Source organism: Mustela lutreola, chromosome 6 (genome assembly GCF_030435805.1).
Source record: "Mustela lutreola isolate mMusLut2 chromosome 6, mMusLut2.pri, whole genome shotgun sequence".
In the NCBI taxonomy this organism is placed as follows: domain Eukaryota; kingdom Metazoa; phylum Chordata; class Mammalia; order Carnivora; family Mustelidae; genus Mustela; species Mustela lutreola.
This window is the reverse complement of record NC_081295.1, coordinates 158837458-158849860: the sequence shown is the minus strand read 5'-3', so window position 1 is coordinate 158849860 and position 12403 is coordinate 158837458. Positions and strand designations below refer to the sequence as shown.

The 12403-nt window shown below is 55.0% G+C and overlaps 1 protein-coding gene and 1 pseudogene across 1 annotated transcript; one reads left to right on the top strand and one right to left on the bottom strand.

Annotated features, from left to right (window-relative positions):
• Positions 1 to 995: 995 nt before the first annotated feature.
• Positions 996 to 5940, top strand: LOC131834760 (putative olfactory receptor 2I1). Its single transcript, XM_059179387.1, has 3 exons — positions 996 to 1162; positions 2038 to 2155; positions 4693 to 5940. Exons 1-3 carry the CDS (start codon positions 996 to 998, stop codon positions 5668 to 5670), a joined length of 1263 nt encoding a protein of 420 aa, XP_059035370.1. The 3' UTR covers positions 5671 to 5940.
• A 902-nt stretch (positions 5941 to 6842) lies between these two features.
• LOC131833314 (ubiquitin D-like) lies at positions 6843 to 9099 on the bottom strand (annotated as a pseudogene).
• Positions 9100 to 12403: the final 3304 nt, after the last annotated feature.

Below are 12403 nucleotides of genomic sequence, written 5' to 3'. Positions count from 1 at the left end.
CATTACCCCCCCTCAAAAAAGAAGAAAATCAAAGGGTTACACTTTACCATTGGGGTGTGTGCAAAGTTTTTATTGTAATCAATAGTAATAAGTAGGAAATTTATGAAGTAATTTGAACCACTGCATTCAAGATGTTTCAAGTACAAATAAATAAATAGTAAAATAATAGAGAGCTCCAGCGCTGGAAAAGAAATCAACAAAGCAAAACAGCATCCTAGAAATGGGAGAAAATATTTGCAACCAGGTGTCTGTTATATGTATATGCAAGTATATGGAGAACACATACAACTAAATAGGGAAAGAAACAAATGATCCAATTAATGGGCGAAGGACCTGAATTGACGGTTTTCCAAAGAAAACATACAAATGCCAAGAGGTACGTGAAAAGGTGCACGGTGGCACTAATCACTAGAGTCACGTTAATATTAGCCACAATGAGACATCACCGCACACCTGTCAGAACGCTTCTTATCTGAAGGACGAGAGAGAAGAAGTGTTGGTAGAAATGTGGAGAACAGGGAACCCCGTGCCCTGGTGGTGGGGATGGGAACCAGCTCAGGCGCCAGGGAAAACAGAATGCAGGCTCTCCAACAACGAAAAAGCTACCACATCCAGCGATCCAGCAATTCCACTTTGGATACATCCAAAGGAGGCGAACTCCTTCAAAGAGATATGGGCACTGCCGTGCTCGCCGCCCCGCTCCTCGCGAGCCCTGCGAACAACTCCAGTGGCCCTGGGTGGATACGTGGATGAAGAAGATGCAGTGGGACAGTCCTCAGCCATGACGAAGGAAACCCTGCCGTGTGCAGCCCCACGGAAGGACAGAGCATTACGTCGAGTGGGACAAATCAGACAGAGAAAGACAACCGCTGCTTGGTGCCATTTATACGTGGGGTCCCAAAGCACTGAGTATGTGGATCAAATGGGGGTCGCCAGCGGCTGAGGGCAGGGCCGAAGGGGAGATGCTGGCCAAAGAGGATGAACTTCCAGTTACGATGAGTTCTGGGATGGCAGTGCGGAGGGGCGAGTGCGGGGAACACGTCCGTGCGCTCACAGCTGCTGCAGGAGGGCGTGTGCGTGTTGTGACCACAGCGACAGTGCGGCGACAGCTGTGCGAGCCGGAGCCCGTGCTCACGGACCGCAATCCGGCAGACACCGCACAGTACGTCCGCGAAACCCGTCACCACGCCGGACGCCTTAAACTGACCCGAGGTAGTGTGTCTCCAGCAAGCGGGAAAATTAAAAAGAACCTTTATGGTCATGAACCGAAGCTTCTTGGAGGGTTCAGGCCTGACCTCCAGCGACAATCGACAATCGGCTGAACAAATATGGGAACAGGGTAGGATTAGGATTTCATTCGAATAGGATGATGATCTAGCCAACGGAATATAACCAAGGGAGAAGAGGCAGGAGCGCCAGGAGGAGTGGGCAGAGCAGTAACCACCAGGACTGACCGGGGAACCCAAGCTCGAGAGAGCAGTGGAGACAGGCCGCCTTGGGGACCATGACAGACCTCCAGACGCCAGCCAAGGGAGGGACTGCAGGAGGGAGCAGAGAAGCCTCGTCTGGGTGGAGAGAGATCTGTCAGGAAATAGGACAGGCCGTCCTGGGAGAGGGGGCTCAGCCAGGGACAGAGCAAAGCAGTGAGAGCCACAAGAAGGGGTGGTGGTGAAGGCCGATGACAGGAGTGTCAGAACTGAGGATGACCTTGCCAGACCTCAAGCCCCTCCCACAGACGAGAACTGTCTCCCCCGTTTTCATACTGACCCTGAGAGTCACTGAGGCCATGCAGCTGCTCAAGGTCCCTCGTCCCCAGAACAATACCCTACAGCACTATGCTAGGAGAACAGGGGCTGGGGAGGAAGCCGGGGCTGCCTCTGGCCTCCACGCAGCCAGGGACACACCACCCTCGAGGGCCTTTCCCTCCAGAATGTTCCTCTCCTTGCCCTGGGGGACTCCTCTGGACAAATCCACACAGGTGTTCATTATGGGAGTGGGACAGGGGTTCCCCAGGGCCTCATTCTCTCTGCTCAACAGCAGGGAGAATCGCTTCCCTTGCCTCCTCTCCAGTGAGCGGCTCACCAACATCCCCGCTGCACAGCTCCGGAGCCTTCAGAATCCAGAAGGCGGTTTCCGCGGCCAGCTGCAGCCACCGGTGACCTGTGACCAGCCCAAGACGCCGGTCCTTGCCTGGTCTAATCCTGGTGCCGGCTCTCTGGGAACAGACACCGCCACTCTGCCAGAATCTCGGTGCTTCTCCAGACCGGGCCGGCTTCTGTGCTGAAGACCTTGTGTTCACTCCTCAGCTGACAAGCAAGGGCTCGCCACTCCATGTCCTGTTCCCGAAGGAAGGACCTGGCTCTGACCGCAGGCACCCAGTCTCGAGATCAACAGTCATGCCATTCGCTCGTTCATCCCCCACCACGGCCATCTCCAACTCTGAGGATCCGGAGCGGACGCAACAGACCGACTGATCATCTGGAAAGAAGCGGCGGAACATCAGTGCCCGAGACCCGGACATGAAGGTAGGAAGATGGTCTTGTAGGTGACGTGCACGTTCTAGAATACCGAATGAGGTTTGGGGACACATCCTGGAATATTCTGATGACAGATTTCCCTTCTGGAAGCCTCAGGGTGTGATGAGGGGACACGTATGTGCACATATGTGTCTGAGTATTCGGGAATGTGTGTGTCCATGGGGTACTGGTGTTGGTTGTGTGATTTTACTGTTCTGCGCCTGGTTTCGGGGTTTAGTGTGTCTGGAGGGGAACTGTTAAGGGCCTGGCTGGCTGAACGGGTGTGTGTCACGTGATCCCAGACTTAGAAAACTGGACTCTCTAGAACAACGTCTCTAGCACCTTTGGGCCACAAGCCTGAATGCCAGCTCTCACCTGTATTCCTCTCCCCGAGGCCCCCGTGGTCTGCAGCAAGCTCGGGGTTCGCAGGTCCTCCATCCTCCGCAGCCTCTGGCAGGGTAGAGCCCGGCTTAAACATATGTGCACAGATGTAAAGCAAGGCTCTTGGAATTAGGGAGCTTTGGGTGAAATCCTGACAAGCATTTACAAACAGTGTGGCCCGGGCAAGCTGTTTAACCTCAGCCGCCCGCCTACCTTCCTCTTAGGACAGGAGTATTGCCTCACTTGCAGGTGAGTCAAGACCAGAGTTCGTCAATAAAAAGACCTGAACTCACAGCCGGCTCTGGCCCTGACCGGAGTGGGAGCGCCCACAGACCTCTCCTGACTCGCAGGTGCAGATGGGAAGAGCGAGCACTTACGAGACGCCCACTCGGTCCCGGGCCTGTTCTGAGAGCTCTCCGTGCTTCACCCCCCCACCCAGTCCACTTTCAAGAGAGGACACGGAGCCACGGGCAGGTGAAGCCGCGTGCCCAGGGTCGTTCCGCTGGGCGATGGCAGAGCCGAGACTGGAGCTCGGCGGTCTGACGCCCCCGCCCTTGCTCTGACTCACACCACGAACACCGGTTCCGTCTCCTGAGCATAAATGGATCCCAGTAAGCACGACGTGCTCTGGGGGGAAGAGATTTCCCTGAAACATTTTAAAGAAAATTAGGGCCTCGTGATTTTTAAACTCAGAATAGTGACTACAAAGTTTATCTATCTCCGCACCCCTGCCAGGAAGTGTGCAGGAGCGAGATTTCGCTGTAACATTGAGTCCTCGCATCTACCGTATGGTTTCTGTACCATTAGGAAATGCGACTCAGTGTCACTCTGCAGGATTAAAGCCTTCTGTGTTGGGTCCCCTTTTCACTCAAGGACAATTTTTTTTTTTTTTTTTTTTTTTTTTTTTGCCAGTGAGAGCCAGGCTATAAGACAGGAGCCCTGGAGACCATCTAGGTCAGACTCCTCCTCTTACACGTGCAACAGGAAGGCAAGGGAGATGCAGTGACTTCCCCATATCAAATAATCCAGCTGCCCCAGGGCAATTACGCTGGTGGGACCCAGGGCTTCTAGCTTCCTGTTCTGCCGGAGGACTCTGGGCCTCAAGGCCCCCAGATCATGACCACCACACGGGGAGAAGCCAGAGAGGCATGGATGATGGTGACAGCCTAGAACACAGACTCCCCACAGAGCAGCACTCAGTAGTCAGCGCTAATGGTTGTATTCTCCGAAGTAGAATCCCTGAAACAAAGAAGGCCATAGACGGTTCTCATCTCTTAAGTAACAGCTCTACCCAGACTAGGGCACTGCACTTACTCACAAGCACTACACACTTTGGAAGGAGGGAGGGAGGCTGGGGGGTGGGGGGGCTCTGTCTTCCAGTATCTGAAGGACTAGTCTATGGGAGGGAGATCAGATTCCTGCTTGGACCGGAGGAGTGCAGTGAGAAGCCAGAGAGGAGCAGAAAACGCACAGATTTGGAAAGGAGACAAGCCCGACTACAAGCCCCACGGGGCCACTCACTAGCTGTGACCTTGGCCAGTCTTCCCTCTCCCGGTCTAAGTCTGCTCTTCCAACAAGTGGAAATTCCTTCTCCCCCAAAGAATCTGCTAAATAATTCATCAGCCAAGCTGTGCTGAGGTAGGGCTAGGACTCCCGTCTGTATTGAGAGCGACTCCGCTCCCTCCCAACCGATCCCCGCCCCGCGGGCCCCTCGCTCCCAGCCAGCTCCCCGATGGCCAGGCCCCCGGGGGAGGGCTCTCTTTAGCTCCCTGGGGGTAAACTCACCCTGGCTCAGCCTCCTTCCAAACCCTCTGGGAGTTTCCTCCCGCAGGCCAACCACAGCACCGGGGAGCGCTTCCTCCTGCTTGGTTTCTCCGACTGGCCCGCGCTGCAGCCCGGCCTCTTCGCCCTCGTCCTGCTCTGCTACCTCCTGACCCTGGCGGGCAACTCGACCCTCGTGCTGCTGGCCGTGCGCGACCCGCGCCTGCACACACCCATGTACTACTTCCTGGGCCACCTGGCGCTGGTGGACGCGGGCTTCACCACGAGCGTGGCGCCCGCGCTGCTGGCCAGCCTGTGCGGCGCAGAGCTGTGGCTGCCCCGCGCGGGCTGCCTGGCCCAGCTGTGCACGTCGCTGGCGCTGGGCTCCGTGGAGTGCCTGCTGCTGGCGGTGATGGCGCTGGACCGCGCGGCCGCCGTCGTGCACCCGCTGCGCCACGCCGAGCTCGCCTCCCCGCGCCGGTGCCGCGCGCTGGCCTGTGCCTCCTGGCTGGGCGGCCTGGCCAACTCCGCCGCGCAGAGCGCGCTCCTGGCCGCACGGCCGCTGTGCGCGCCCCGCCGGCTGGACCACTTCATCTGCGAGCTCCCCGCGCTGCTGCAGCTGGCCTGTGGCGGTGACCGCGACGCCACCGAGCGCCGGATGTTCGCTGCGCGCGTGGTCATCCTGCTGCTGCCGTCCGCCGTCATCCTGGCCTCGTACGGCGCCGTGGCCCGCGCCATCTGCGGCATGCGCTCCCGGGGCGGCCGCAGCAAAGCGCTGGGCACGTGCGGGTCCCGCCTGACCGCCGTCTGCCTCTTCTACGGCTCGGCCATCTACACCTACCTACAGCCCACGCGCCGCTACGACCAGGGCCGGGGCAAGTTCGTTTCGCTCTTCTACACCGTGGTCACCCCGGCGCTCAACCCGCTCATCTACACCCTCAGGAACAAGCACGTGAAGGGGGCCGCCAGGACGCTCCTGCGCAGTGTGGGGGGAGGGCAGGCTGGGCGGTGAGTGCGGGGCGGGGGCGGGAGGAAGGGGTGAGCCGCGGGCCACGGATGGGAATGTGCATTGGGAAGGCAGCGAGCCCTCGGCCTGTCCGTTTCCCTGTGAGAATGGGCAACATGTGTCCTCAGGGAGTCCGAGGTCCGTGGGGAGGCCCCATTCTCCGCTCCCCTCCCCAATGTTCCTCTGCTTCAGGGCAAATCCCGCTATGCTGCATATACAGGTTCAGGGAGGGGAAGTGGCCTGCCGGCTCTCTCTTAAGCTGATGAAGAGAGAAGGCATGATTTCGAGAGGACCTTCCCCGTCCTCAGGGGTCCAGTGACAATGCCCGGAGAGTCCACATGCTGGTAACACCGTGTACGGCAGGACAACTAACGTTCCCTCTCCCCCAGTCTGATGGCGCACACCGTGAAGACCCCACAGTGTCTGGCCTCAGGAGTCCCCCTAGTTGACAGAGCAATCCCAGACTCTGCCCTGCGGGAGACCCATCCAAAACAAGGAGCCGCAGTTGCTCGTCCAGGGAAATCAGTCCAACCTAATGCCCACCTAACCAGGTCACTAGTGCCACCAAGAGCACTGGAGCCCAAAGCAGAACAAGGAATTCCCCTAAGTAGGGGTGGTGCCGCTGGGATTCAGCTGGATTCTCTTCTGCACGAGGTGGTTCTTGAGCAAGTTTAAAGAGCAGAAGGGGCAAGGCATGTCTAAGATGGTGCGAAAAATGTGTTCTTGACCAGTCATGAGACACAAGAGGGACAGTGACAAAGGAGTGAGTGAGGAAGATACAGGAAGATCCACATTCCCGAGGGAGGAGCAGACACAGAGGTGGGGGGTGCAGGAGGGAGCCAGGAAAAGGCTCTGTCAGCCAGAACCCGGGCACAGCCTCGGGAGTCAACCCAGAGACCAACTGAGAGCCCCCACCTGAAAGATGCCCCCACCCCAGAGAAGACCTGCCAGACCCGAACGCAGGCAGGACAGAGACGGCTCCATGACCACACCTTCCCCAGGGACCCCCGCACACTGGAGAACAAAATCTGAGTCCCCAGGGGAGGTGTCATCCACGCGCACCATCATCTCCAGAAATAAGAACAGCTGAACTCAGCGTTGGGCGTAGAGCGTGAGATGGCGCACCGCGCCGGGGTCATTTCCTGCCGAACAACGTTAAATGAGGACAGAGAAGACAGTTTAGTTGAATTTCTAAATTCTTTATTACTTAGACTGTAATCATACCAGAGGAATTAACACACTTCAATATAAATCCTTTCACTGTTCTCTACAATCAGAAATTCAATTTAATTCAACATACTGAGTGATATTACAGATGAAATATGCCGGTGGGAACACAGGAGTTAGGGGAACCTGGATCCCAATGTGGAACTTACTATCCTGTTGGACGGAAGAAATAGGAATTTTTCTAAAAATCAGAGGGACGAGGGAAAGGATTGAATTCCAAGCTGGCTTTGATGCTGTCTCTACTGTGCCTTAAAATATTGTTTTCTATTTTCAGTAATATATACAATGCAGACACCTAATCAACTGTGTTCGATCAAAAAATCATGGAGTTAGAAACTTTTCTGCAGTCTTCCTTCCCACTTCACCCCTAATTTTCCATCTTTCTCTTTCTTGTTAATTTGGGGAAATCATCAAAGGATGTGGGGGGAGTGAGAGCTATCAGCGGGCTCACCCCCCAATGCAGTAGTCTGCCAGCCAGAGTGAAGCGCCCCGTCTGACGCCGTAATCCGCCATGCTCTTCCCATCTTCCAGCCTCTTGCCATTGCAAGTCACAATCTGTTGCTCAGGCGCGATCGCGGTCTTGGTCTTGATCATCTGTTTCACCTGGGCCACTGAGCTGGACCTTCGCACCTGGAGGAGGTGCCTCTGCCCCCCATCACAGGACTGCACCAGAGTCACAGGCAGCTCCTCATCACTGGGCGTCACCACCTTCAGAGTGAGGTGGATGGTCGTCTCCTTGTCAATGCCCTCCTCTGGGGCTTCAGCATCTTGGAGCCCAGCAACAGGACCTGGTCCTGCACAGGAATCTTGGTCTTCGCCCGGACGTGTTCTTTGATCTTCCTCACTGTGTCATCCGAGTTAGCAGCGAAGGTCATGGATGTCCTTCCCTCAGAAGAGACCGTCACCTGGACAACGAAGGCCAAGAGACCGCAAATCAAGGTGCCTGGAACGCCTGCCACCTTGACACCACTGTCCCCTCCGTGCCCGGCCCCGCCCTCCCTGCCTGCCTGGTCCTCCAGCTCCTATACAACAGGCTCTGTCCCTCCCTTTTGTGGAACTTCTCTTGGGGAATCTCAAGCTTTTAACGCAGGAAAATCATTGTTTTCCTTTGCAGCCACGCCTCTCATTCATGCCAGCGTCATCAGTGACTTCCCACATTTCGCACGCCTCCGACCCAGACAGAGGTCGTCGAATGTCCAAAACTAAATCCGATCACAGAGCATGCACAGTTACATACTGGACGCTAAAAACAGCTCCCGAAGAGAATTATCGACTCGTCAGCTCATGGGACGCTCATCACTGCCCTCCAAGACTACCCTGGACAGGACACATACTCTCCGGACTCCGGGTTTCTTTCTTACTGTCCTACGACTGTGTAATGACTCACACTTTATGGTGACACTGCGTTCAGTGTGACTTGTTCCCCTGGACTTCCTGCGTGTTTCTATCTACCTATTGCAGAATATGGTCTCCTGCAGCTAGACCAGGGCCTCACCCACAGAAGGTACGGCCAGATCGAGGTCTTCCTTCCATAGTCTGAAGCTGGCCAGTGCACCCTGTGTTGTCGCTGGCAAGCCTGGCAGGGCCTCCGTCCTGCTCTATTCAAAACCATCTTTGCAGTCTGGACGTCACAGACATTTCCTCACAGGACCGACGCCCCTCTGTGCTAAGCAGCCCCCCGATGCCAGCCCACATGTACTGCACGCGCTCCTCAAAGGCTCACGGATCTGGTCATTAACACCTTAGAGTGAAGGAGTTTTGTGTACCTCTCATTTAGGAGGAGAAGGTGTTCAAGAGCCCAGGGACCCTAATCAAAAGGAGGAGAAAAGGCTCCAGAAAATATTTCCATAGGTTCAAATCCAGCCCTGTGGGCCCAAAGCCCACTCCCACTTCCCACCATCCTCCCCTAACAGGGCCCAGTCGGGCCTGACACAGAAGAGCCCTGAGGAGCCAAACGAGGCGCTTCTATTCCCAGAACCTTCCTTCAGCTTCTATAGCGATCAGAGCCTGTCTCAGCCCCTGCAGGACGCCTTCCCAACCACTCTGCCCCCACCTCCCCGAGCTCTGTCCCTCGTGGATTCCTGAAATCACTCCCCAACCCTTGACGATGCTTCCCCTCTCCGCATCCCCACTTTTCAACCCCAGCTTACATGGAGGCAGGAAGTACCAGATGCCATGTCTACAGCCAACAGAGCAGACACAGGAGGCTGAGGAATAGGACTGGCGCCCAGCTTATGTACGCCATACATAAGCTGGGCGCCAGTCCTATTTTGCTCTGCCATGATGTCATGTATTTTCTTTCACTTTCGCTTGGACTTAGTCATACACACAGAGAATACTCTTTGATCAAAACATTCCTCTCATCCATTCTACTCGCCCTCCTCTTCCAAACATAGGATGGTCCTTCCCTCTGGAGAATGTCCCCACTTAACAACTCACCACTCCCAGTCATGACTTATGACTGCCCAGCCTACAGCCTTGGGCCCTCACCCACTTCAAGACCTTTACTACTTGATGGTCCTCTCCTGCTGCTTTTGAGAACCTGCCCCATGCATCACTCAGGGGCTTTCCTGAGAGCAAGGGTGCCCAGGGGAAGATGTAGAGTCCAGGAGAAATGACGTGACCATGAGCAGCCTGTTCACACCAGCCAGGCAGAGTGGGAGGCCCAGGAGAAGACACAGGAGTCCATGAGAGTTGATCAGACCGTGATCACCTGTTCACGCCAGCTGGGGAGAGTGGGCAGCCCTGGAGAAGATGTACAGTCTGTGAGGAGTCATGAGACCATGATTAGCCCGTTCACACCAGCCAGGCAGAGTGTGAGGCTCAGGAGAGAAGGTGGGAGTACATGAGGAGTGATGACACCGTGACCAGACTGTTCACACCAGTTGGGCAGAGTGGGAGGCATGCCTCCAGATCACACAGGATACACAGCCTACTCTGAGAGGAGACGGGAATCTCATTCCCGGGGTGCCACTTGCTCCCTTAACTTGGACAAGTCTGTTCACCACCTGAGATGTTTGTTTTCCAGTGAACATGGATTCAGAATTCAGAACACAGCTTGTAAAACGGCCCTTACATCCCTGGGTCTTGAGCTCTCTAGCACACTTCCATTCCTGGCCCAGAACTGGCAGCCCAGATCCAGTACTTAGAACAATCCTGGCCCAACAGTCAAGGGCCAAGCCCACCTCCCATGAAGCAGAATACGCATCGGCTCTCACACTGCGGTGACTCTGTTTCCCCGCCTTTACTGCTGGACACTCCCTACTCCCTGTGCTCTGTGATCTCACACACACCCATGCTGCTCCTTCCTCCCTGGCTCTGGAGGTTTGGATCAGACAAGAGGGAGGGCACAGGCCGTGTGCCCTCAGAGAATTTATTTACTACTCTGATCCTCCTAACATTCCAGAGGAATCCCTGTCTTCCCCCAAACTCCCAGGACAGCGCCACAAATCACATTCTCCAAGAAAGCCTTTATGAAAGGAGCTCCCAATTTTTCCAAAGTAAAAAAATCCCATAAAAATGACACTGTCATCTTCTTTGCTGTGTCCTTAGCAGCCATTTACTGTATCTTCAGCACCGGTAGATGTCAAATGATCCCATTTTACTGCAGGAATTTCCATCCTGGAGAACGTGGGTTTCTAGAAGTGCCTATGTAGAGTAATGGGATCCAAGAACCAGTTCAGGCTTTCAGAAAACTCAACATAAATCAGGTTCTCCTATATGAAGCTCTTATCAGATGCCCATAAACTTGGAAAATTTGTATTTGAGTGTACCTTGGGATAAACGCTCCTTCAAACACATAGGATGAGTAGGGAGGGAGAAGAGTGTCTGATGCAACAGACAGGAAACCGCGGCCCCTGCCAGTCTCCCTTCAAGGCCTCTCCAGGCTCCTACCAGCCTCTCTGTGCAGAAACCAAGACTGTGATCTTGGATCTGCAGCTGGTGCCCCCCACCACGCATGCAGCGCCCAATGGGATCTGCGGATTCTGAAACATCACCAGTAACCGAGCAGAAAAGGTCAGAGCAGGTTGGCGGTAGCAGGGAGCAGGTCCACAGCAGGAAATGAGGGGAAGCTCACGAGCCCAGGCTCCTCACTCCACATTTCATCTGCGCCCGTTACCTTCTTGGGCCTTTGCCTCCTTCCTGGAAAGGGAAGCCGAGAGGAGGCATCTAGAGCTGCTTAGCATGAAGTCATTCTGCTCCTCCTCCCCCTTCTAGTCTTCCTGCCTGGGCAGCCTACACCATCTTGGGGCAATGATCTCTTTTCTGGGCAAGCAGGGAACCTTGAGAGAAGCTCCTGCCCGGAGAGCCCAGGAACCACGTTTCTCAGGATGGTGTCTGTCAGAGCTGTACCCGCAGCCCTGATCCGAGCGGCAGATCTGCAAGTCTAGCAGCTTGTGTGCATGGTTCCAAGTTTCCTGCCACCAGGTCACAAAGCATGCATCTCCTTCCAGCTCTACCCAGGGTCAGGGATTACACAGATACAAGATGTAAGCTGTGCCTCCTCCAGGAAGCCTTCCCTAGCTCCTGTCCCAATCTGGGTCATGTGCCATCCTCTGTCCAATTGTTCACCCTCCCCAAGCCCCTCAGAGCAAGTGTCTCCAGCAGGAAGATCATCTGCTTATTTGTCTACTTGCCCCCATGAAACACTGGAGACCTGGGGCAGGGGGTCCATGATTGTGTCTTGACTAACTTGGATCTCTAGCACTTCCCAGGCATACTGTCTGGTACATGAAATACTTAGCATTTACCGAATGCATGAATGAACTAAAAAAAAAAAAAAAAAAAAAAAAAAAAAAAAAAAAAAAAGAGTAAGTAAGTAAATTAAGAAATTGGAAAATAACATTTAACGAGTACTTGCTAGAGTTCAGGAGCTGCACAAGGTGTTCGTAAATGGCCCCTGATGCACTGTTCTAGCTTTCTAATGAGGTAAGTGTCCGTTTCCCCACTGCGCAGCACGCAGTGAGCTCACCCACAATCACATCGGGAGGAGCAGGTGAGCAAGTCTTCAGGTGCATATCTCGACGGTTGTCCTTCTGCTCATCTCCTCCCAGTGGAAAGGAAGGGGGGCTTGACATGCGCAGTTTTGCGTTACAGGGAGGGCACACATCAGGGAAGGGGTACAGACAGACCAAGGAAAGCAGAGCCTTCGAGGAGCCTTGTGAGGAATGAGCAAGGAGAGTCTGGGCCCATATGTGGGTAGGAGCAGCCACGGGCAAAGAGCCTGTGAGTGCAGCAGGCCGAGGCTGGGGAAGGATGGCAGCCCGCCCAGGACTGGGAGGGTTAACGGTGCCACTGTGTCACTCGCCTCAGCCACAGGGATCTCCAGCAGGGAGCTACCTCAAGGGCCAGCCTCAGATGCTCCCAGGAGTCAGTGATTCAGGGGCTTCCCTACCCAGCCAGATCTGGATTCTGAGAAACACTGTCCCTTCGAGGAATCAGAATAGCAAGCCTAGACATTGACCTCTCTCTTTCCCTCCTCCCTTCCCTGTGCAGTTCCTTTCCACGCCAA